The sequence below is a fragment of the Scyliorhinus canicula genome, chromosome 25, assembly GCF_902713615.1.
Source record: "Scyliorhinus canicula chromosome 25, sScyCan1.1, whole genome shotgun sequence".
NCBI lineage: Eukaryota > Metazoa > Chordata > Chondrichthyes > Carcharhiniformes > Scyliorhinidae > Scyliorhinus > Scyliorhinus canicula.
In genome coordinates this window covers 5,212,183-5,237,995 of record NC_052170.1, presented here as the reverse complement: position 1 = coordinate 5,237,995, position 25,813 = coordinate 5,212,183, and the positions used below count along the sequence as shown (strand labels likewise).

General features: G+C 50.2%; 1 protein-coding gene across 1 annotated transcript in view; it reads right to left on the bottom strand.

The window, feature by feature from the left end:
- Positions 1-25,813, bottom strand: part of LOC119957123 (ras GTPase-activating protein nGAP-like) — a 65,075-nt gene that overhangs the window by 7,317 nt on the left and 31,945 nt on the right. Inside the window, 13 exon segments of the mRNA XM_038784848.1 lie at positions 149-280; positions 1,202-1,571; positions 3,507-3,607; positions 4,762-4,963; positions 6,468-6,704; positions 7,153-7,297; positions 9,340-9,484; positions 10,741-10,886; positions 10,889-11,288; positions 15,037-15,135; positions 15,896-16,049; positions 17,082-17,161; positions 20,996-21,084. Coding sequence (XP_038640776.1) covers positions 149-280; positions 1,202-1,571; positions 3,507-3,607; positions 4,762-4,963; positions 6,468-6,704; positions 7,153-7,297; positions 9,340-9,484; positions 10,741-10,886; positions 10,889-11,288; positions 15,037-15,135; positions 15,896-16,049; positions 17,082-17,161; positions 20,996-21,084 — 2,300 coding nt within the window.

Here is a 25,813-nt window from a genome sequence, read left to right as displayed (position 1 = left end):
AGAGACCTCAACTTATACAGCGCCTTTCACAGCATGAGGACTCCACAAAGTACCTCACATTGATCAATCTCCGAAAGGTTTTCAATTGGGAATATTGATAATGAGATGTAGCAGGTCAGATCTAGATGCTGGAGACCGTCCTTCTTACCTTCTCAAAAGGTTTCAAGTCCTTTCTTCCTGGCTCTGATGGAGAGGACCACTCCTCGCGCCCAGAGGTGCGTTCCCATGGCACTTGGGACTTTCTGAATGAATCGACCGGCATTAGGCGTGGGTTGTGACTCTGTCACAGACAAAACAAAGTAGAATCGTCAGGTCTGTGCCCGTAAAGCGACGCTTGCGAACGGCGCGGGGATCTTATCAAACCCAAACTCATGGGCATGGGGGAGGGGGGATCGGGGGGGGGGGGGGGGGGGGGGCGCGTAAGTGGCAACAGGTAATTAGGATGGCCAATGGGAGGCAGCAAAGTGCCTCAACCAATGGGGCACTAAATCCGGTCTCAGCCAACAGGGGAATCATGCCCAAGCTGTAGCCTGTTTTTCGGTCTTTACCCAGGGAGATTCAATCCTCCCATGGACCAGAAAAGCTGACCAGAAGCAGCCCCTAAGCCGCCATTAATTGGACCGGCGTCGCTTATAATTCATGTTATGGCGGCCCGCACTGTGCGGAATGCGGCCTAATTCACATTCTCTGCCTTCCAATTCCATTTCTCTAAAAATGAACCCCCACCCACCCCCACCGGTTGACTGTTAGTTTTTATTACCAACTGGAACTATTTCCACCTGAGCAGTGAAGGGTACAGGTTTGCAGCTCTGTCGCCCTGCTTGGGTCGACACCTGCTTCTGTCCAACACCACATTAGTTCTATATTTGCCAGATCTAAGGGCTGGTTTAGCTCAGTGGGTTTGTGATGCAGAACAAGGCCAGCAGAGCGGGTTCAATTCCCGTACCAGCCTCCCCGAACAGGCGCCGGAATGTGGCGACTAAGGGCTTTTCACAGTAACTTCATACTTGTGACAATAAAAGGTTATTATTATGTTATGAGATCCTTATTTTGAAGCTCCACATCTCAAATCTGTCTTTTGTGATCCTTAAGGACCTGCTGCATAACGCTTACCTTTTACTGTTTAAATGCAAGCTCACTAGCATTCACACACACACATACAAACATTGAGACCAAGCACGTTGAGGAACAATACAATTACCTGAATTCTCAGACGTGGGTTACTTTGAGGGCAGGAGTGGACCAGCTTTAATGAGCGAGTAGCGGAGAGAGGAACCTTTGTTAGGGTGCCGTACGGTCTGTCAGGCAGGTTTGTGATGACGTCTTCCTCGATGTGATTTCTCATCTCAGAATCGGATTCCCGGATCGAGTGTTGGCGCGAGATGGTGGGTCTTTTCCGGGCTGGCACACTCTGGGTGCGTTTCACAATGGCCGCCCCCTTGTTTCTGATCTCACTGGAATTCAGACGCTGCTCTTCCACGGGACACTTGTGCAAACTCAGCAGCGATGCGCTGACCGTTCGGACGTCCTTGGGAGCCACGTAGGTAGGTTTGTCATCCCGAGAGTAATCACTGGAAGTGAAGGCACTCCGTGTAAGTATTGTGCCGCACACTGGGTTTAGGCAATGTGACAACGTTCCTTTTGTTGGGGGGGGCACTCCGTGAAAGCCAGGTGTTATCCGGGGAAGAACAAGGTAGGGAACCTTTGTGTTTGCCCCGCAGCTTTAGCTTCAGACTCAGTCATGGGCCCGGATTTTCATGTGGGCCCTGGGAACCCTTTGCACCTCCCAAAGTGGACACCCAACCGCGTTGTGACTTTGCCCCAGAGTGTTGCCTGTTCCACGCAGGGGGCTGGGTCTGCAGTGCATTTTGGGAGCCGCGATGGAATGTGTGAGGTGTATGGGTCCAATTGGAAGGCCCAGCTCTCCAACATGGCAGTAACCATCCCAACGTCACTTAAAGATCCCCTCATCCTCACCCCTCAGCCCTCCCTCATGCTATCCATGCCACCTCCTCATTCCTCTTCAAATTAGACACCATTAGATAGGATGCAGAGCTGGGCCGAAAAATGGCACATGGAGTTTAACCCTGATAAGTGCGAGGTGATTAATTTTGGTAGGAAAAATTTGAATGGGGATTACAGGGTCAACGGCAGGGTTCTGAGGAATGTGGAGGAACAGAGAGATCTTGGGGTTCATGTCCACAGATCTCTGAAGGTTGCCACTCAAGTGGATAGAGCCGTGAAGAAGGCCTATAATGTGTTAGTGTTTATTAACAGGGGGCTTGAGTTTAAGAGCCGTGGGGTTATGCTGCAGGACCCCGGTGAGACCACATTTGGAGTATTGTGTGCAGTTCTGTTCACCTCACTATAGAAAGAATGTGGAAGCATTGGAAAGGGTGCAAAGAAGATTTACCAGGATGCTGCCTGGTTTGGAGAGTTTTGAGGAAAGGTTGAGGGAGCTAGGGCTTTTCTCTTTGGAGCGGAGGAGGATGAGAGGTGACTTAATAGAGGTTTATAAGATGATGAGGGGGATAGATAGAGTGGACGTTCAGAGACTATTTCCTCGGGTGGATGTAGCTGTTACAAGGGAGCATAACTCTAAGATTCAGGGTGGGAGATATAGGAGGGATATCCAAGGTAGGTTCTTTACTCAGAGAGTGGTTAGGGTGTGGAATGGACTGCCTGCTGTGATAGTGGAGTCGGACACTTTAGGAACTTTCAAGCAGTTATTGGATAGGCACATGGAGCACACCAGAATGACAGGGAGTGGGATAGCTTGATCTTGGTTTCGGACAAAGCTCGGCACAACATCGTGGGCCGAAGGGCCTGTTCTGTGCTATGTTCTCTATGTCTCCCAATTCGACTGACGTCAACTAACATCAATCTGAAAAGTAATGGGATTTTTAATCGACATTACATAAAGTGGAAAACTGGACCATCATTGCAATGTGAATACTGCTCCTGGTCCCGCTTCTATCATCTTGAGAACACTCTTCCTGACTTTTTGTCTGATGTGTGTTCTTGACTTCCCAATTTACGCAAGATCAGTTGTTGATGGAAAACGCCAACCCTTGTACTTTTGTCTCGATTCACTTGGTTCGTGAGGGATAACATTCAAGGACATCAGGCCTTCGGAAAGATGGACTGGCCTTGGAAAGAGTTGATCCATCAGAGCGCTATCTGGGCGCCAAGACAATCCGACAAAACAATTATACTCTCTGGAAGATTAACGGGTGATTTGATTGAAAGGCTTGCAAGATATTAAGGGGAACAGATACAGAGAAACTGGTTGTGCTGGTTGGAGAGTCTTAAACCAGGGGGTAGAGTCCAAAAAAATAGAGTGAGACCTTTCTTTCAGGAATTGGTACTAAGTTAATTGAAGCTGATATTGAGAGATTTTTGTTCGAACCGATAGTATGAGGAGATGTGAGACAAAGACACGTGGGTGAACTTAGGCCACAGATTGGCCACGATCTAACTGACGTGTAGGGATTCTTCCCTCTTACCTGAATTCCTGGATCTGTATCAGTGATGCGTTTGGGAGATTCAGGGAGTGGGTGATTCCGTTGAGAATGGCAGGGAGAGGTCGCAGCCTTTCCAGCTCCCGCTGTTGTTTGTCGGAATAGCGTCAGTCAGAAAGGTGCGTTGAAAAATGAGATGGAGAGGGAAAGAGGTTAGAGATGCAGCAACATTAATAGGGAGTATCTCGATTTTAAGGGAAAATTTACTGCTCGTCAGGTTTACGGGGGGGGGGCGAAGGACTGAGGGCTTTCCCCCCCTTCCCCCTCGTACAATTCTCATTCCCTTCTGCCTCAACTGGTCTGAGGCTGCAAGCTCAGGAATTCCCCTCCCAGTCTCCAACTCTCTCCCGTAAAACATTCCTCAAAACCTACATCTTAGGCCAAGCTTTTGTTCACGTCTAATATCTCCTTCTTTGGATTGCCATCAAATGACGCTGCTGTGAGAGACTTTGTATATTTTATGGCACTGTTGAAGTTGTTGTTGAATAGACAGGAATATAGTCCCTTTGTGCTGCAATGTCCTTATAGCGAAACTTGTTGTGATGTAAAGCTTCCTGTACAACACCCCAGCAATACATACTATAGAATCGTAGAATCCCTACAATACAGAAGGAGGCCATTCAGCCCATCGAGTCTGCACCCACCGTCCGAAAGAGAACCTTACCTGGGCCCACTCCCCTATCCAACCCGCCCTATCCCTGTAACCCAGCTTAACCTACACTTCCTGGACACGGAGGGGCAATTTAGCATGGCCAATCCACCTAACCTGTGCATCTTTGGACCATAGCAAACCGGAGCATCCGGAGGAAACCCACGCAGACACGGGGAGAACGTGCAGACTCCACACAGACAGTCACCCAAGGCCTGAATCAAACCCGGGTCCCTGGCGCTGTGAGGCAGCAGCGTGCTAGCCACTGTGTCGCCTCTGTGCCAATCTCCTAAGAAAAGACATTGCCACAGCAGCCATTATCTCTGATAACGTCAACTCAAAGGCAGATTGCAGCGGTTTTGTGTTGGTGAGCACTGGGCTGCACAAACCTAATCCTTGAAAGACAACCGAAGGGTCATGACCTCCGCCATTTGTTTTATTGGCGAAGCCTACATCCTACTACCGAATTTCCCAAAAAAACATTCTCAGATTAGGACTGATGGTGCGGAAACCTAGACTAAACCAAGACTCTAATCTCAATCAGGGTGGAGAAAAGGTCTCCAACACAACTTGCTGGAAAAACGACCATACCTGCTCCAGCCGGGACAAGATGTCACAGAGAAGAGAGTGCAGGACAGAAAGTTCCAGCCCAAGATCGATGCAGCCTTCAAACTCTGAGCTGTTCATGTTGGGTTCCGGATTGGAAATGTTGGTCAGGAAGAATCTCATGTGGTCCCAGTTTGACTCTAAGAAATCGTCCATGAAGGCCATGTAGCCCTCTTTCTCTTCGAACCTGCATGGTGCGCAGACAACAGGATCAAGTTTGGTTAGAGAACCTCCTTGCCAAAACCGCAAACAGTGCACAAGCAAAATGGAAGAAGAGTTGAAAAATGAAATGAAATGAAAATCGTCACAAGTAATTGTCACAAGTTGGCTTCAAATGAAGTTACTGTGAAAAGCCCCTAGTCACCCCATTCCGGCGCCTGTTCAGGGAGGTTGTTACGGGAATTGAACCAGTGCTGCTGGCCTGCCTTGGTCTGTTTTCAAAGCCAGCTCTTTAGCCGTGTGCTAAACCAGCCTTCTTGGCTGTTTACACTTGGTTGAGGAGCAAGTGATGCACTTTAGAGATGCAAAACAGACCGAGTAAACTCCTCATCACAAACTCTTGGGGCGGAATTCTATGCCAGCAGGACCTTACAGTCCCAGCGATGACAACGGGGTTTTGAACGACTTGCCGCATTTAATGACGCAGCCCCCGCTGCGACAGGGCAGAATAATTCCGCCCTCAGATTGCCGGCAGCTCAAACCCTGATTACAAATAATTTTTCGCTGGGAACCATTGCTGCAAATGGTGCAATGCTTCCATTTCGAAAGCGTCCGGTCACGGCAAGGTGACTCAACGCACTTCACAAAATGAATTCGCTTCTGGAGTGGGGCGACAGATGATCTGATCCTGATCGCAATGCAGTTCAGAGAAGCTTCCTGTGCCCAGATTGATTCCCGCTTTTCCTAACTTTCAAGACCGACTACACTTCATAAAAGTAGGACTGTAAAGCTCTCTGCGACATTCTGGGGGTCATTAAAGGTGCTACAGAAACCCGAAGACTTCCTCCTTTGGTTAAACTTTCTAAGCTAAAGAAATGTCTGCATCAACTCTCTCAAACCTCTACAGATGTGTGATAGAGAGCATCCTGTCCGGCTGCATCACAGCCTGGTATGGCAACTGCTCGGCCCAAGATCACAAGAAACTGCAGACTGTGGTGAACTTAGCCCAACGCATCACACAAGCTTGCCACCCCCACATTGATTCTGTCTACACCCCCCGCTGCCTCAGGAAGGCAGACAGCATTATCAGAGACCCCTCCCATCAAGGCTTTCCCCTCTTCCACACCCTTCCATCAGGCAGAAGGTACAGAAGTCTTAAGACTCGCATATCCAGAAATAGGAACAGCTTCTTCCCCACAGCTACAAGACTCCTCAACGACTCCCCCTTGGACTGATCTGTTCCCTGTAAGAACACTATTCACGATGCCCTATGCTGCTCTTGCTCATGTATTTGCTTTGTTTGGCCCCTTGTTCTGCACTGTAACCATTCACTGTTTGTCGATGTACCATTTGCCAATGCTCTCTGTTGATTATTCTTTTTGTCTACTATATACGTACTGTGTACGTTCCCTTGGCCGCAGGAAAATACTGTTCACTGTACTTCGGTACATGTGACAATAAATCAAATCAGTCAAATCAAACATGGCCTTGGGTGCTGAAGCTAAACAAGGCGGGTAAATCTGTGTACATACGTGGTAAAGTTGGCCAGGTTCTGGATGACTTTGGCGATAAGTGTAAGGGTCCGCGCTGCGCTGTCGTTGGGATATCCCTGTGTCAGGTTGAAGAGGCTGGGCGACATTATGGCAGGGCAGAGGAACCGCAGGAACAGCGAGGCGCAGATCATCCTCATGCCAATCTCTTCCTTCCCCCGACGGAAACACTCTTGCTGCCAAACTGCGAACACCTCCCTCAGCTCCACCGGGAAAGCACTGTCCAAAAAACAAAGGGGAAGCGGTTAGAGAAAGCTCACTGTTCACAAATCCTCAGCAAAGCCCTGACCTACACTGCTGGGTCCACATTGCCGAGCGTTTATTTTTACCCATTCTCACAAATCCCAATCACAGCTTTGGTTAGGCAGGAGCATTTGAGTTTTAGTGGTCCATGGCACGTGAGTAAACTGACATTTATTCTCCATCCTTTATAGAATCCCTACATGGAGATTTGGTCCATCAAGTCTGCACCTTCTTGAGTGTTGTTGGAGCTGCACTCATCCAGGCAAGTGGGGAGTATTCCATCACACTCCTGACTTGTGCCTCGTAGATGGTGGACAGGCTTTGGGGGAGTCAGGAGATGAGCTACGTGCCGCAGGATTCCCGTCTCTGACCTGCTCTGGTAGCCACAGTATTTATATAGATGCCTGAGTTGAAAGGTACTCACCAATGTGATTCTGTAATTTGCCTAAATGCCTCTTCGCAGCTAGCTTTCATATTCTCTTGATTCTCTGGCACGTCATTGGCTGAACATTTGTTGGGGTCGACTTCGTAATTTTCCTCTGGGTTGTAAAGTCTTGTCACAAAGTCTCCTGGAAATGACATTAAGGGAAATCAATTCAGCATGTGTGTGTCTGCCGCCTGAATTCACATTCTGTCATCCTGATGGGAAAGGTTATTTTCACATTTCTTTCTCCCCTATTTACAAATGCCCCGCTCCATGCTCTGTTACCTGTGGTGGTATGGATATGAGCACTGCCATTGGTGCAGAGCACTGGCTCCCCATTGGCTCTGGCTGGTCATGTGCCTCTCGTCCGATTGGTTGGGACTAGTCATGTGACTGCTCTCCAATTGGTCGAGAGGCAAGTAGGCCCCGCCTCCGAGGCGGGGTATAAGTACCCAGAGTTCCCGGCGGTCGGCCATTCTCTGTAGACGACCACCAGGCTAACAACTAGCTGATTAAAGCCACAGTTCGGATCCTAAATGTGCCTTGAGTCGAATTGATGGTACATCATTACCCAGGACAGTGGTTACCCAATGTTGGATTGTCGGAGTCAGAGAAAAGACCTCACCCCAGCACCGAGGTCTGAGGGGGTGTCCAGCCCGGCCCTTGTCTTGCCCCTCCCTCAGTCTCTCTCTCTCTCCCTCCCTCTCACTCTCTGCCCCTTTTACTCCTACCAGACTTCACTCCGTCACAAAGTCCAGCCCTGCCCATGGAGCCGGCAGTTATGCCTCCGCAGCTGAATTGCAGCCTGTCTGTGTCCAGCCCCTTCACCTCGGTGCTGAGGAGACTCCTGGGTTCCAATACCTGCCACACCAGGGTACTCAACCTGCACTGTGGCTGGTTCCTGGGCCAAGGTGCAGGAACTGGAGCACTGGTTTAGATGAAGCAATGGGCTGGTGAGGACATAAAATAATAACACCCCTACAAGGTAAGTTAAGAACACAGATTTTCATATTAGGTTCTATATTCTATACTGATCCGTAACACGTGAATTTTGATAATTGTGTACGGAATGTTTTTATTGGGGTCTGTGATCGTAGTAGTTCTCAAATGTTAAAATAAGGTTGTGTTGAAAAATCATTGCAGCACAAAAGGCCACTCAACCCATCACGTCCATGCTGGCCCTCCTAAGGAGCGACTTAGCCTTCAGTAATTATTTTTTTTTTAACATTTTCCAATTAAGGGGTACTTTAGCGTGGCCAATCCACCTACCCAGCACATCTTTTGGGTTGCGGGGGTGAAACCCACGCAGACACGGGGAGAATGTGCAAACTCCACGCGGGCAGTGACCCAGGGTGGGGATCGAACCTGGGACCTCGGCGCTGTGAGGCAGCAGCGCTAACCACTGCGCTGCCCTGCCGCCGCTCGCCGTCAGCAACTGAAGGAGCAAAATTATTTGAGAACCACTGCGTCGTGAGAACCAGCGTTTCTCCTCCAAGCTAACTGCTCGTGTTATTATGGAACTGGCCACTAGGTGGTACAAGCGCAATGGCCCACGCGCTCCTCGCTCGACCTGCCCGTCAAGTCTTTACTCATCTGAGAATTAGAACCAGGCCATTTTGGGGTGAAAACAGGAGACATTTATTCACACAATGGCCTGTCTGCAACTCTCTCCACGAACCGCGTCCCCCACCCCACCTCCCCCACAAGGATGATGGGAATAAACGAGAATTCCAAAGACTGAGGCTGATGGGTATTTGTTGGGTAACGGTCGCCAAGCAGTTTAGGGCAAAATGGACGAGTGGGGTTACAATACGGCCATGTGCTAATTGAAGACCACCACAAAACTCAAGGGGGTTGAATGGCCTCGATCCGTTGCTGAAGTTCCCCTCCCGAAAGTCAAGGTGGTTTGGTGAGTCCTGCCGGACGGTTTTTATCCTTTCGTGGGATGTGGGCATCGCTGGCAATTTCATCGCCCATCCCTAATTGCCCCTTGACCTGAGTGTCTTGCAGAACAACTCCAGAGAGGGGGCAGTTAGGAGTCAACCACATTTGCTTTGGGTCTGGAGTCACGTGTAAGCCAGACCGGATAAGGGGTGGCAGACTTCCCCCAGGGATACATCGAGCTAGAGTTGCCAACACTAATTCCAGCCTCCACAACATGAAGGTTAGGTCCCCCAGTGATCTTACCAAGTGTTTCTATCAGGTACTTCTGTCCCACCAGCTTCATGTATTCATCAATGGCCTTGGTGGCCAAAGTGTTTTCCCTGAAAAGCACAGAGTGTTTCTCCTCACACCGGTTGACCTCCGCCATTCCCAGTTCAATCAGAAAGTCCTGTAGTTCATGGGAAGGATAGAAGAAGAGGTTTATCAACAAACACATATCAGAAAGGAGTTGAATTTGATTCAATCAAGATCCTCTGGACGATGGTAGGTTTCTATGATAAATAAGTCGCTGTAGTGGCATTTAAGGGTTTTTCAACCCCAATTCCATTCCCGTCTTGTGCTGAGGTACATACTCCCGGTACACTGCTGCATCTGTGAGAATAGAAAAACCACAGGCAGGACCTACCCACATGGGAACAGAGTCCCGTAACGCACGCGCGGTTAGCCTGGGGTTTCCTGGCGCTCGGAGTGCCAAGAAACACCACGTTATTGAACGGCCATTCGGGTAAATTGGGGGCCTCAGCGGGGAACGTGTGACCGAGGCCGTACTTAGTCCCGTTGTCTGCACTGAGAAGCTCCGCTCCCGGAATTCCTCAAAATAACGTTTGCGATCTAAGGAACCATAACTGATATAATGAGCCATTTGCAGTTTCACTGTACCGGCCGTGTGTAGTTAGACATGCGGGGCTTTGAGACAAGCATAAGCTAACCGGCAGGATCAACCAGGTAAAAGAGTTGTCCAATTAATCCCATTCTCCTGCTCTTCCCACATTCCCCCCCCTCCTCCAGGTACCATGCCCTCAGAGGGCATGATTGGCGACCATTGTCTTCCAAGGTGCCTCCTGGCAAGGTGCCTCCTGGCAAGGTGCCTCCTGGCACGGCTGACCAGGAAACTCTCACTCGTACTGCCTCCCATCAGGAGACATTTACAAGCTGACAATCGGCCTGTTTGGCCGCATTACACACGCACCTTCCTTGGCCAGTGGGGCCTGAACCTGGAGCCGTTTGGCCCAGGGGTGGAGACACTACCCACAATGCCTTGAGAGCCCCTTTTGTTTGCCCCAGCTAGGCCAACAAATTATTTTTCCATCCAAGTGTTTGTCCCATTCCCTTTCGAGATCTCATCGCCCTTTCAGGCAGAGGCCCAGGCCGCACCAACTCGCTGCATGAAGAGATTCTCCTCCTCTCTCGCGCCGACCTGTGCGCCCATGTACTGGAGAACCCAGACAATCTGCTCAACAGGGAAGGAGCTTTAATGGGTCATCTGAGCCATCCTCCCCGACGTGAGCAGGGCTCGAAGATTCCCGTCAGCTGGGGACGGTTAGAGGAAGCTGGGGGCCGACGAAACAAGGAAGATGAGGTAGCTAGCGACCGTTCTACTCCACTCAAAGAGTGACAGGGTCAGAGTAACAGAGTAAACTGTACCTTGGCTTTTCCAACGCTCTGTAGAACATGGACTAAGGCAGAGGCCAGCTCCTCCTTCTCTTTCACTTTCAGTGCTGGCTCCAGCACAGTGCACAGAGTGGCATAGTTGCAGATGAGATACTCTGCAAACTCCTTGTAGTGTATCATGGTAGGACCTTGATGTTCTGGTAACGCAGTCTGATGCGGATGGTCGGCGTCATCGCCTTTGCCTTGTTCACGGGCGGAGCGCTGAGGCTGTACCACTTCTCCACGAGCTGCCGGCCAGTGACCTCAGCGAGAGGGATGGTGACGGAACCAAGGGCACTCATCTCCTTCCGTTTCTTATCGTCGTCCCGGAAGAGATGCAAGGTGACCTCCTTTGTGGGCGGCAGGTTGCTGAACTCAAAGTGCTCGCCCCAGAAGAGTTCCTCGTTGCTGACCTTGCTGGTTGTGCGAGCGTAGAGGGAGCCGTCGAGATGCAGTTCACAAAAGTATTTCTTCTTGGGGGTCAGGTCCTTGGCTTCATTCACCCAAAGGCTCAGCGTGTTCTCCACCCTCTCACAGTTATCCTGCAAAAACAACCAGTAGATGCAAGTAAGTCAAGCAAAATAGTTTGCATCTCTATAGCACCTTTCCCATCCTCTGGATACCGTAAAGCACTTTGAAGTATAGAATCATAGAGTTTACAGTGCAGAAGGAGGCCATTCGGCCCATCGAGTCTGCACCGGCCCTTGGAAAGAGCGCCCCACTTAAAGCCCCCCCCCCATAACCCCACCTCCCATAACCCCACCTCACCTTTTTGGACACTAAGGGCAATTTATCACGGCCAATCCACCTAACCCGCACATCTTTGGACTTGTGGGAGGAAACCGGAGCACCCGGAGGAAACCCACGCAGACACGGGGAGAATGTGCAGACTCCACACAGACAGTGACCCAAGCCGGGAATCGAACCTGGGACCCTGGAGCTGTGAAACAACTGTGCTAACCACTGTGATACCGACTGCCGTTTATAATAATTAACAGAACAGATACTAAACCAGCTGATCCATACCGGAGTCAATGCTTCCCTCAAACCTCTCGCTACATCACTTCATCCCAGCCTGTCAGTAATGCTTCATTTCATTCTTTCATGGGCAAGATCAGCATTTGTTGTCCGTCACTATTTGCCCTTTGTGGGTCTGGAAATCACACTGTCTGGAGTCTGGAAGCCAGACGGGTAAAGACAGTGGATTCCCCTCCCTAAGGGACCTCAGTGAGCCAGATGGGGTTTTTATAGTTTCAAGATTTTTTTACTGAATTCAAATTTCAATACCTGCCATCGTGGGATTCGAACTTGGGTCCCCAGAGTATTACCTCTAGCCTTTGGATTACTAATCCAGTCACAACACCATTACGCCACCGACTCCCCTGCTATACATCATTTCTTTATCCCTCGTGTGTTCATCCAGCTTTCTCAGAAATACATCTGTGAACGTAGAATCCCTACAGTGGAGAAGGAGGCCATTCGGCCCATCGAGGCTGCACCTGCCCTCTGAAAGAGCACCCGACCCAGGCCCAATCCCCAGCCCTATACCTGAAACCCCACCGAACCTGCACATCTTTGGAAGGGACTATTCTAGCGTGGCCAATCCACCAGACCTGCACATCTTTGGGCTGCGGGAGGAAACGGGAACCCCCGGAGGAAACCCACGCACACACGGGGAGAACGTGCAGACTCCACACAGACAGTCACCTGAGGGCAGAATCGAACCCGACTCCCTAGAACTATGGGGAAGCAGTGCTAACCACTGCGCCACCTTCGCCTGAACCATTCCCCCATGGTAGCGAGTTCCACATACCCAACACTCTCTGAGTAAGAAGGTTTACTCTGATACCTGATTGGGTTTATTTCTGAATACTTATATTTATGGCCTGGGGTTTTTGATTTTCAGACACAAGTGGCAACCTTTTTCTGCAATGAGAAAGACAAACTGTAGCATTCCACAACAGCCATGCTCCTAATCAATGGCCATCCGTCTTTGGAATTTAGATCTTATATTTTACATTGTGGGACAGTAAGTACATATAGGAACCAAGAGCAGGAGTGGGCCATTCAGCCCCTCGAGCCCGTTCCGCCATTCAATACGATTATGGCTGATCTCATCTCGACCTCAACCCCATGTCCTGCCCGATCTCCATAACCCTTCACCCCATTGCTAATTAAAAATCTGCCCCTCTCCTCCTTAAACTTACTCACTGTCCCAGCATCCACTGCACACTGGGGTAGCGAATTCTACAGATCCACGACCTTTGAGAGACGCAATTTATTCTCATCTCTGCTTTAAATCTGCTGTCCCTTAACCTCAAACTATGACCTCTGGTTCTGGATTGCCCCACAAGAGGAAACATCCACTCCACGTCTACTTTGTCAATACTTTTTATCATCTTATATGCCTCAATTAGATCTCCCCTCATTCTTCTGAACTCGAGAGTATAGGCCTAAACGGCTCAATCTCCCGGCACAAGACAAACCTCTCATCTCTGGAATTAATCCAGTGAATCTCCTCTGATCTGCCTGTAATGCAGCTACATCCCTCCTCCAATAATGAGACCAAAACTCTACACGTTACTCCAGGTGTGGTCTCACCAATGCCTTGTATAGTTGCAGCGAAGCTTCCCGACGTTTATACTCTATTTCCTCAGCTATGAAGGCAACATTCCATTTGCCTTCCTTCTTACCCGCTCGGCCGGCCGATGGATAACAGAACAACTCAGACAGGTCAGAAATCAAAGAAATGAAACTGTTCTGTTGACGTCACCCCATTGGAAATGAATAGGGAGTGTCGGAAAAATCTTAAAAATTGGGGACATACAAGGAGCAAGAAAGCAGGTCATTCAGCCCATCAAACACACACTGCCCAAAAACCCCTCACGTAAACTCTCAACCATCTACAATTATGTTGAACCAGCACAGAGAGCATTTGACACAAGTGGATGGACGTCAGAAGTAGGAGCAGTAGGCCATTTGGCCCCTCGAGCCTGCTCTGCTGTTCGCTCAGATCATCCCTGATCTGACTGTGGCCCCCAACTCCACATTCCCACCTCCCCCCGATATCCTTCGGTTCCCTCGTCAGTCAGGAATCCACCTTAACTCTTCCCGAAAAAATATTCAACGATCGTGACTCCACCTCTCCCCGGGTAAGAGCGTTTCGAACACTCACAACCGTCTGAGAGGAAAAAAACTCGGCTCATCTCCATCATAAATGTCTTAAACAAGAGACCCCAGTCGCGATCGTACAGCCTCGTCGCGACCGACTTGCGAGATTTGTGACGTGACAAGACCTCGTGAGACGTTGTGATCTGGATCTTGCCCTTGCTGGGTGAGATTCCGATTTACCTGTGTTATTGAGCCAGAAGGCTCATTTAAACATGTCGCTGCCTGATACCGCGGAGGCCTGGAAACGAATGTCCGCGCCTGGGAGGCTTCGCCGTGGACCAGGTGTAATGGCACCTGAGGGGAGATCTCCCAGGCCATCGCAGGCTCTGGGAAGGATGGTACCTGATGCACAATCAATGGACACGAAACGTAGGTGAAATCCGAAACGGAAGGCTTTAATTAGCAAGAAGTGAGCCCGGCAGCAGAAGTACAGGAATGGCCTGGCTGCTGGGGAAAACGGGTTCTTATACCCCGCCTTGTAGGCGGAGCTACCTTCCTCTTAGCCAACAGGGATAAGAGACACACGATACCTGGGCCAATGGGCAGCGAGTCCTCTGCACCAATGGCAGCTCACACTCCCAGATACCGTAATACTCCTAGTCATACTACCACAGTACCCTGGAATTCCGCAGTCACCGGGGCACCTTGGCACTCGGGCACCCTGTCTGTGCCACCAGGACATCCTGGCCGTGCCACTCTACCACCTTGGCACTTCCTGGCCCTTAAGAAGTGGGGTGAGGGGGGGGGGGCCTCGAGGGTCATCTAAGAGACATGTTGGGGCCTTTGGGGTCCGGGGGTGTGGTGGTGGTGGGGGGAGTGGGTGGGGGTGTGGATTCCAAGGAGGATCGGGAGATCAGGGCGGCATTTAAAGGTGGCACGTCACTGCCGGAAGGGAGGTAACTCCGCCCATGGGGGACAGGACAGGGATCGAGAAACACTCCGCTAAGCACGACCAAAACGAGGCTCTGTTTTCTGGGTGTTACCCTGGGCCCTCCTTATTTTTAAACTGTGTCCCCTGGCTGGAGTTCCATTCGTGCTACGGCAATACGGATAGCTGTAATTGACATCCTGCCCATATCACTCCCACAATGCTGAGCTGTTCCAGTATCCTGCCCCTACCTTGTTTGGTTGAACGGTGCGAAGGAGATTCTCTATCCACGTGTCTCTCTCTGCAGCAGACACGCAGCCAAAGCAGCGGCTTCCTCTGGAATTAATCACCTAAAGTACAAAGAGACAGAGCCAGTGTGAAACGTGGGACCATGAAAGACTATTATTACTCTATTAGTAATAATCGGAGCATTATTTATACACTGGAAAGACACACATTATCATTATATTGTTTGTTGGTGTATTTGTGCAGGAATTTGGGTTTTATATGTGCGGCAGTTAATAATGGTGAAAGCAGTGTGTGTGTGATTTGCACTGTTAGTGTTGGACAGTGAACGCAGTGTGTGTGTGATTTGCACTGTTAGTGTTGGACAGTGAATGCAGTGTGTGTGTGATTTGCACTGTTAGTGTTGGACAGTGAACGCAGTGTGTGTGTGATTTGCACTGTTAGTGTTGGACAGTGAATGCAGTGTGTGTGTGATTTGCACTGTTAGTGTTGGACAGTGAACGCAGTGTGTGTGTGATTTGCACTGTTAGTGTTGGACAGTGAATGCAGTGTGTGTGTGATTTGCACTGTTAGTGTTGGACAGTGAATGCAGTGTGTGTGTGATGTACACTATTGGTGTTAGACAGTGAATATACTCTCACTGGTGTACTCTCTGAATGTGGGTGCGTGTACACTCGCCACCTCCCTTGTAAATTCCTGCAGCTTTGCAAATATTCCGCCACACATTTGCTGAGCGGGTTCTCTAATTCCTGCCATGGAAATGAGGCAGGAGCCACTCACTCGCCTGACCGTTCCTCCGCACTCGCCTGACCGTTCCTCCGCACTCGCCTGACCGTTCCTCCACACTAACACCAATGCCATTACCTCGAAGCAGTATTTCTCTCCCAGGATGCTGCTGTGAAGTGGTCTGATGATAACATTCGTCTCATTGGTCAGATCCAGTGTTTCGATGGGATTGAAAGAGCCGGTGAGGGACTCGTAGGAGACAGCTTTGCTCAACATCTGTATACTGGCCCGGCTAGAAGCAGCAGAGGGAAGCGGGGTTAGAATCGGAGAGAGTAACCGAAGGTCGGTTAATTATCATTTTGTAAATCGCTGGCCAATGCCGCCCCCTGCGGCACCCACCGCTGACAGGCCTGAAGTGCACTGGGGGACCCCCACCCCCCCAATCCACCCCCCCACCCCCCAATCCCACCCCCCCACCCCCCAATCCACCCCCCCACCCCCCACCCCACCCCCCATCCCCCACCCCCCAATCCACCCACACCACCCCACCAATCCACCCCCCCCACCCCACCCCCATCCCCACCCCAATCCACCCACCCCACCCCACCCCCCCACCCCCCCAATCCCCCCCCCCACCCCCCAATCCCCCCCCCCCACCCCCCAATCCACCCCCCACCCCACCCCCCATCCCCCACCCCCCAATCCACCCACACCACCCCACCAATCCACCCCCCCCACCCCACCCCCATCCCCACCCCAATCCACCCACCCCACCCCACCCCCCCACCCCCCAATCCTCCACCCCCCCACCCCCCACCCCACCCCCATCCCCCAATCCACCCACCCCACCCCCCCAATCCACCCCCCCACGCCACCCCCCAATCCACCCCCCCACCCCACCCCCCAATCCACCCCACCCCCCACCGAGGGGGGACAGGCTGCAAATGTAGCCGTGGTACAGAAGCGGACAGTCAGGTCGGAAGCCCCTCTCCACAGTCCGCTGCCCGGATCTGAAAAAGGCCACCTTAGCCAGGCCGCAGAATCCTCCCTCGCCACCAAGCCCTACCCCACCCCCACCTCCTCCTCATTTCGCATCGGGTGATCAAAGTTTGAGGAGCGCGGGACCCAAGTTTGAGGAGCTGGCCCTCTAAACAGCTAAACAGGGGGCTGCCACCTCAGGCCATCAACATGAAAGTGGAACACGGACCACCCCCCCACCCCAACCCGCCCTTGGCCGCAGTAAAGTCACGGGGGTCGGTGAACCGCCTTAACCTGCCGTTTCCATGGCACCCCCTATTCCTGTGTCCGGAAAGATGGTGCGAACCTGATGCTTTTGTTGACCGGAGCCTGTGGTGTTTCCGGCTGATTTTGACTTTTCCTCTTCCATCTTTTGATGATCAAGTTCTGGAACAGGAGGGAGAGAATTATTTCCATTGAGCAGGGACGTGCGCGGTTTTCAGAGGCAGCGAAGGCAATCAGCCTTTCCGACTGCACCAATGGCAATGAATTGGCGACTGTTTCACTGCCCACTTGCAGGGTGTAGACTTTCAAACCAGGAGGGTGTGAGGGAGGGGCAAGAAGAGGAGGAACACGGAGAGAGAGACAGAGAGAAGGAGGAATGATTTTTCTCACAGGTTTGTGAGCCTGTGGAGCTTGTGAGTGGTCGAGCCAGAGGCCGGGAATCTCCATTGCGAGCCCCCCCCCCCCCTCCCGCTGCTGGCGAGGACGGAGAATTGGGCGCTCCACCAAACCTCCCATTCACTGCAGCGAAACCGGACAACCTCCTTGACGCACTATCAATTACGACGAGACGAGAGTAGAATGTAATCGAGGCTTTATTACACTGAGATGTGTGGCCTCCTACAGCAGCTGGCGAAATGGCTGCTGTACGGTGTGCACACACATTTATACTCCGCCTACTGGGCGGAGCCAGCTGGCAGGGATCTACCCCCGTACCTGTAGTACAGGAGCCTTACCGTAATACCCACTGTGAACGGATGGAGAATCTAACAAGGTGGGTGGAAGGGGGGGGGGGGGTGAAGGGATATCGGGGGCAGGCAGGAAAACGCCATTAAGGCCACTATCAGATCTGCTATGATCTGATACAATGGCGAAGCAGGCTCGAGATGGTCGAGAGGCCTACTCCGCAAAATCAAGAAACAGGAAAAGAACGGAAGGAGCGGGACTACAAAGGGAGAGAGGAAGAGAGGGAGAAGAGAGGCTGAGAGGGAGAAGAGAGGATGAGAGGGAGAAGAGAGGATGAGAGGGAGAAGAGAGGATGAAGGAATGACAAAGTGAGAGAAAGCCAGAGACAAAGGAAAGAGTGAAAGAGAGTGAATGTCGATATTTGTTGGGGGCCCCAGGACTTTGCCGATATTTGCAGGAAGTCACGGGGGGTTTGGGAAAGGGGCGCAGTAGGAAGGCCGGGATATTGGTTGAATTCTCCCTGTCTAAAGAACTCCTGCTGCCGTGGGGGAGAGATTGGGATTCTTTCTAACAGTGGTAAACACCCCGGATCAGTCTCAAGAGTTAGTTCTTCTATGTATCAATTATATTTTTAACCATATCCCATTCATAGGATCACTTTGCTCAGTCCTGAATTCGGTCAGCTGGTATATAGTGAAGTGAGCATGGTGGGGTCGGCATTGCGTTTAAGATTCCCCTTGAATTGCACACCTTGAAATAATGTGTCAATGCCTTGGCTGCTGAGAATCGGAGTCTGATGATGCATTTTTCAAAGAACTCCTGACTCAAAACGACAATCGAACAGGAAGTGTAGCAATGGCTTCCTGTACAAGCTGCACAACTTAAACCAAAGGCAATACTTGGTAATCGCAAATAAACTTCTCGTTGTAGGAGAATGCGTTACAGTAACGGCTGTCTCACAACACTGAGAAAATTAGAGTGACGATTTTAAAGTATCTGAGAGAGGAAATGCACAATATATATCAATGCATGTGTGACGATATGTCGGTGCACTTGCACGCACATTTAGAGACGGGGTAAATCGGGGAGACTGTTTTTGCAGAGTCAGGGAGATTCTGCAGACCTTTCAGAACGCTGGTCAGAACCCGAGTCCAGGATTCTGGACGTCATTCCCAGTGCCACCCAATTTCCATCAGGGAGCATAGGAAAGCAAGCAGGATGTGAGCCTGAATCCTGCACTCCCGACCTAGCCAGCTCCATTGAGAGGGTAGGCGTCTCCAAGCCCTCTGCAACTTCCGCAGAGTTGGGGCAACTTCTCAGGAGGGGTCGTGAACCACAGTCTGAATGAGGGAACCTGTTGTAAGGTAAGTTCAAAAAGTCTTACCCATGCATTCATGCAAACCTCTCTCCACCCACCACAATGCCCCCCCTCATACCCTTCATGCAAACATATGGCACATCAATGCCCATTTACCGGGTATACACACTATACAGAATCCATTAATTCTACAGTAAAAATATCAGAAGTGAAAAAGCTCTTAAAAAAAACAGTCATTCATTCATAGCTTTCTTACGAAAAATTTATATTACTACAGCCCTATAAATGTGTCAACCAACCTGCCCTTTGAAATAGAAATGGCAAGCATTTGATACTTCTTAAGCTCTAAGACCTAAGAGAGAAATCTGTCAATCAAATAGTGTTTTCTCTTGAGCGCTCTTCAGAGCCCAGACATCAATTAGTCAGTTCCAACAGCTGTGCCCAAGGGAAAACAATGCCATTGACAGATATATTTCTTAGATCTATTTCACAACTGCTCAATATTTATGTACACACTATAAAGATATGTCAAATGCTTGCAGTATCTGCCATTGATACTTTAAAGGGCTGGTTGATTGACACTTTTATAGGGCTGTAGCAAAAGGGGTATATCATAAGAAATTTATGAATGAACTGCTTTTTTGAAAAGTGTTTTCACCACATAACATTGTTACAATGGGGCTCATTGGCCCTGCACAGGACATTAAAGTGCCCTAGGTTCAGATGGGTATGAGAGGCCGTTGTGTGTGGGCGGAGGGCATGAGGTGGCATTGAGAGGGCATGGGGAGTGTGTGGAGGGGGGAAGGGCTGTGAGGAGTGAAGGCGAGAGAGTTGTTTTGTTTTTATTGTAACTGGGACATAGTCCCACAGCACCGAGACAAGCCTTTCAAACTCGGCCGGTTAAACCCAGCAGTCCCAGTGCCTAGATTCTCTAGGGATGGTCAAACATTTGGTCTGATCCTTAATCTTGAAGCAGAAAACGTTGAAATTAAAAGTGGCATGCCCGAGATGGTTTAACACAGTGGGCTAAATAGCTGGCAGGCAATGCAGAACAAGGCCAGCAGCACGGGTTCAATTCCCGTACCAGCCTCCCTGAGCAGGCGCCAGAATGTGGCGACTAGGGGCTTTTCACAGTAGCTTCATTGAAGCCTACTTGTGACAATAAGCAATTATTATTATTATTATTATTAATGTGGAGAAGCAGGAATATCAGGGATTGTTCTCTTTACAAGAGAGAAGGTTGAAAGGGGATTTAATAGAGGAGTTCCAAATTACACGGTGCTTCTTGTTAAGCGTTTCCAGTGTTTCGAGGGTTGGGAAGTGGAGGAAACAAATTTGAGATAAGTGGTAAAAGAACCAGAGGGGAGATGATGAGGAGAATTTTCATTTTTGTTTTACTCAGTAGTTGTTGTGATCTACCTGTGGGACCCCTGCCCGCTTGGCCAATCGGACAACCCCACCCTGTGCGGTCAATAATTAGTGGGGCCCGGGTGGGTGAAATGTTGCCGATCGCGGCTCCGGAGGAGCCACTGGAGGGGGCGGCCTCCGGATGCATGTGGAGGTAACGGGCGGAGGAGGCCCGGGGTCTGGGGCGGGGAACGCCGTCACTGGAGAGGCAGGCCCGGGGCTAACTGAGCCACATCGCCAGGGAGAGCAACCGGCGCAGACACGGTGGGCCAAATGGCCTCTTGCTGTGCCGTAACAGTTCTGTGATTCTGAAATGCTTTGCCAGGAAAGGGCAGCGGAAGGAGACTCAATAGAAACCTTCAGAAGGAAACTGGAGAAATGCCTGAAAGCGGAACTTTTGCAGGAATTTGGGAAAGAGCGGGGGGGGAATGGGACGAGTTGGATATCCCCCTGTTGAACGGAGTGGTTCCATGGTTAAAAATGAAACAGCCAAAGTTAGCAACACAAGACGAAGGGAGAACAGGAACGGCTTTGCTGGGTGCTGATGATGCCATGTGTGGAATGGCTAAACAATAGTGGCTCTTTACCTTGACGTTGTTCACTGGGCCTTCACCACTGCCTCCACTCCTTTCGAATTTCCTCGAGGTGGAGGGACTCTTTTTACCGATGACAGGCTCTGAGGAAATAGAGAGATTGGGTAAAGAGGAGCCCTGTTGCAACGACCTGGCGACTCTTGCCAATAATGTGCTTCGATCTGAACTCTCCTTTGGGTATGATTTTCTCCCAAGGTTCCGGGCCCAGATCGGTAAAACAGGCCCATCATCGCTGCGCTCACTAACTCTCTTCAACCCTCAGTCCGGCGGCCCCTCGATTATCAAAATATTTTCAGCCCTTTTTTTCCCAATTGTCGCCCATCGCCTCACTCCTCCTGCTCTCCCGGCCCTCTGAGACATCTACACTGTGCCAAAACTCTGGCCTCTCGCGCACCCCTGATTTCCAACACCCCACCAAAATCCCGGGCGAAGAGGTAGCTTTTGACGTCTTACTGGGGGACGGAGCGACGTGAAGAGCCAGCGAGGTTCAGGGACAGAATTCCAGAGCTCGTGGCCAAGGCAGCTGTAGGTACGGGCACTGCCAGTGGGGAGATTAAAGTCCGGGGTGCCCGGGACCAGAACTGAGGGAGCACAGAGAGCTTGGAGGTCTGCGGGACTGGAGAAGATTACAAAGGAAGGGAGAGGCAAGGCGTGGCGGGTCTTGAGAACGGGTTTGAGAATTTTGAAGGTGGCCCGAAGGGAAGGCAGGCCCACCAACATGGAGAACTTGAGCTCATGGTTTAGCGGAAATTGAGCAGCTCCACCAAATTACACAGAGGCTCAAGTTACCAGCTAAACAAACAGGGTGCACCTCCAGTGTAATACAACCTCATCTCGCTGAGTGACAGCCCAATGTCTGCAAGTGTTGCATCGCCCAGCAGACATGTCGAGTCACCCAGTGGGCACGTTGTGTCAGGCACTGGACTTTAATGCACCAATTGGGACATAGCTGTAACGGAGAAAAGTTGCCTTTGTGCATGAACAACAAAGAAGAAAGAAAAGTACAGCACAGGAACAGGCCCTTCGGCCTCCAAGCCTGTGCCGACCATGCTGCCCGTCTAAACTAAAATCTTCTACACTTCCTGGGTCCGTATCCCTCTATTCCCATCCTATTCATGTATTGGTCAAGATTGCCCTTAAACGTCACTATCGTCCCTGCTTCCACCACCACCTCCGGCAGCGAGTTCCAGGCACCCACTACCCTCTGTGTAAAAAACTTGCCTCGTACATCTCTTCTAAACCTTGCCCCTCGCACCTTAAACCTATGCCCCCTAGTAATTGACCCCTCTACCCTGGGAAAAAGCCTCTGACTATCCACTCTGTCTATGCCCCTCATACTTTTGTAGACCTCTATCAGGTCGCCTCCCAACCTCCATCGTTCCAGTGAGAACAAACCGAGTTTATTCAACCGCTCCTCATAGCTAATGCCCTCCATACCAGGCAACATCCTGGTAAATCTCTTCTGCACCCTCTCTAAAGCCTCCACATCCTTCTGGTAGTGTGGCGACCAGAATTGAACACTGAGACAGTCAGAGTCCACGAGCTAGTCAGTGCAAACACCATGCGGTAGCTAGTAAGTCTGGTCAGGCTACTACTAGGTGTCCAGCCAGTTCAGTATAGTGTTGACCCACAGCTGAATATGTTTATCAGTTCTATCGTTGAATTAAACAGTGTTGGATCTTCTCCAGTGTTAGACGTCTGCTTCTAGCTTCCCTGCATCGAGTACAGTCCACATCGAACCAACCTGCCTAACACATCATGGAGAATCTCGAACGAGGGGTCACTGAGTAATACTAAGGGGTCGCCCATTTAAACAGAATGAGGAAAAATATTTTCTCTCAGAGTCTCTGGAACTCTCTTCCTCAAAAGGCAGTGGAAGCAGAATCTTTGAATATTTTTAAGGCAGAGCCGGATAGATTCTTGACTAGCGAGGGGGTGAAAGGTTATCAGGGGTTAGGCAGCAATGTGGGGTTGAGGTTACAACCAGATCAACCGTAATCTTATTTATTGGTGGACTGGCCGAAGTCTGATTATCATTCTACGTTATAACAGTGACCACATTTCAAACATACTTCACTGGGGTAGAAAGAGCTTTAACATAGAACATAGAACAGTACAGCACAGAACAGGCCCTTCGGCCCTCGATGTTGTGCCGTGCAATGATCACCCTACTCAAACCCCAAATATCCACCCTATACCCGTAGCCCAACAACCCCCCCCCCCCCCTAACCTTACCCTTTTTAGGACACTACGGGCAATTTAGCATGGCCAATCCACCTAACCCGCACATCTTTGGACTGTGGGAGGAAACCGGAGCACCCGGAGGAAACCCACGCACAGACGGGGAGGACGTGCAGACTCCGCACAGACAGTGACCCAGCCGGGAATCGAACATGGGACCCTGGAGCTGTGAAGCATTTATGCTAACAACCATGCTACCGTGCTGCCCCAAAGCTTTGAGTGACTTGAGATCGAGAAAGGCGCTAGATAAATTCTTTACTGGCTCAGCCATGACCAAATTTGTAATTTATCTTCTTTTGTTAATTTTTCACAGCCACGATTGCAAAACTAGCAACCATTCAGACAAACAAACCCCACTCAGGATGGAAATGGCTCTGCAGGAAACTCTTCTCTCGAAAGCTGCCCTTTCTGTTAAATCTCACATCAAAGTGACTTGGGGAATGGGGCCACGTCGCATTTGCTTCTTTTGCAAGTAATCTGTGTCCTCTCGTTCTTCATCCTTTTATGAGTGGGAACAGTTTCACCCTCTTGTAACGACCCTTCCTGGTGAGTCCCTTATTTCCCATTTCTTTTACTTTGCTGTTACCATTTTTGATCCATGGATATTTAATGGACATATTCCTTTCAGTCAAGCAGAGGATGTGAGGAACCCAAAATAGTGCACTGTGCTGTGAAGGTTTAGATTTTGAACAGAAGAACCCAGACTTTATGGCACCCGACAGATCGGAAAGATTCAGTTCGATTGGTTGGCTGGTGGCCAACGGGTTGGCAAAAGACCATATCCTGCCCGACGACAGGCAGTGATTGGGTCCTACCAGGTGGAGTGTTTTAAGAGAAGCCAGGAAGAAAAACAGAACTCTCCTCGACACCGAGAGAAGAAGCTATGAGTTGCAGCCTCTCTCCCTTTCTCCAAAAAGGGAGGGCAGCACGGTAGCATTGTGGATAGCACAATGGCTTCACAGCTCCAGGGTCCCAGGTTTGATTCCCGGCTGGGTCACTGTCTGTGCGGAGTCTGCACGTCCTCCCTGTGTGTGCGTGGGTTTCCTCCGGGTGCTCCGGTTTCCTCCCACAGTCCAAAGATGTGCAGGTTAGGTGGATTGGCCGTGATAAATTGCCCTTAGTGTCCAAAATTGCCCTTAGTGTTGTGTGGGGTTGCTGGGTTATTGGGATAGGGTGGAGGTGCTGACCTTGGGTAGGGTGCTCTTTCCAAGAGCCGGTGCAGAATCAATGGGCCAAATGGCCTCCTTCTGCACTGTAAATTCTGATCTATGAAAAAGGTTTCCTGTCTGCTGTTTCTGAATCTGCAGAGAAGACTTGAGATGCGGATGAATCCACAGGGAAAACCATTACAGATGGAAAGCAAGAACCTCCAAGTGAAAGCCTAGACAAAAGTAATCAAACTGGGAGACATCCATCTGAAACAAAGACTTTTATCCTTTTTCTTTTTCTATTATTTTCCTTCCCACCCATGTTTCCTCTCTGTGATTGTCTGTCTTGTGTGTGAGTAGAGGGTGGGGAGAGTTAAAGAGGGAGGGTTCGGAACTAGATAATAGTTAGCCAGTTGTATTTGCCGCCTATTTAATCATAGTTGTTGTTATTAATAAAAGTTGATTGTGTTTAAATTTACAAACCCGGTGACTGTAATTATTGGGCAGTCAAGGGCCAAAGACTTTGGGTATTTTCTAGGAATTAATAGTTCATTTCAATTGTGTTGTGACTCTGGGTCAAGTGGGTCTGGAATTGACCGCGGACTGGTCCAGATGTTATAACACTCTCTATTCCCTCCAGCCCCCTCATGATTTTGAACATCTCCACCAAATCGCCTCTCAATCTTCTTCTCTCCGAGAACAGTCCCAGCTTCTCCAAACTACCCTCATAACCGATGTTTCTCATCCCGGGAACCATTCTTGGAAACCTCTTCCACGCTCCCTCCAATGTGTTCAACGATGAGTCAGAATACAGGAGGGAGATAAACAACCTAGTGGAGTGGAGTAATGACAACAATCTCTCCCTCAATAGCAGCAAAACTAAAGTGCTGGCATTGACTTCAGGAAGCAAAGTATCGTACACACGCCTGTCAGCATCAATGGGGCCGAGGTGGGGATGGTTGAATTTATCGTGTATTTTATGTTTGCCCTATTATGTATTTTCTTTTCACAGACGGAACTGCATGCAGAACAATACTTTTCAATGTACCTTGGTACACGTGATAATAAACAAATCCAATCCAATCCATCCCCCCTATAGCGTGATGCTCAGAACTGTACACAACACTCCAGCTCAATTAGGACCTCAATTAGAAAACTTCTCAACCACCTTTCTGCGGAGAACGGATAGCCTGATAATCATTTCCTGGTGACGACACCTTCGCAGTTCCGAAAGTCTTCTTTGCACCCTCCCAAGTGCCTCTACATCCTTTTCACCCTCCCCCCCCCCCCCCCCCATCCACAGGTCCCTCCTAAGTCGACAGGGTGGGCGAGCCACGGAAGTGCCCATAGGCCTTGACAGGACCTGAAACTCCAACCACCGGCCAACGACTCTCTGCCTCCACTGGGGGGAGATCAGCCATGT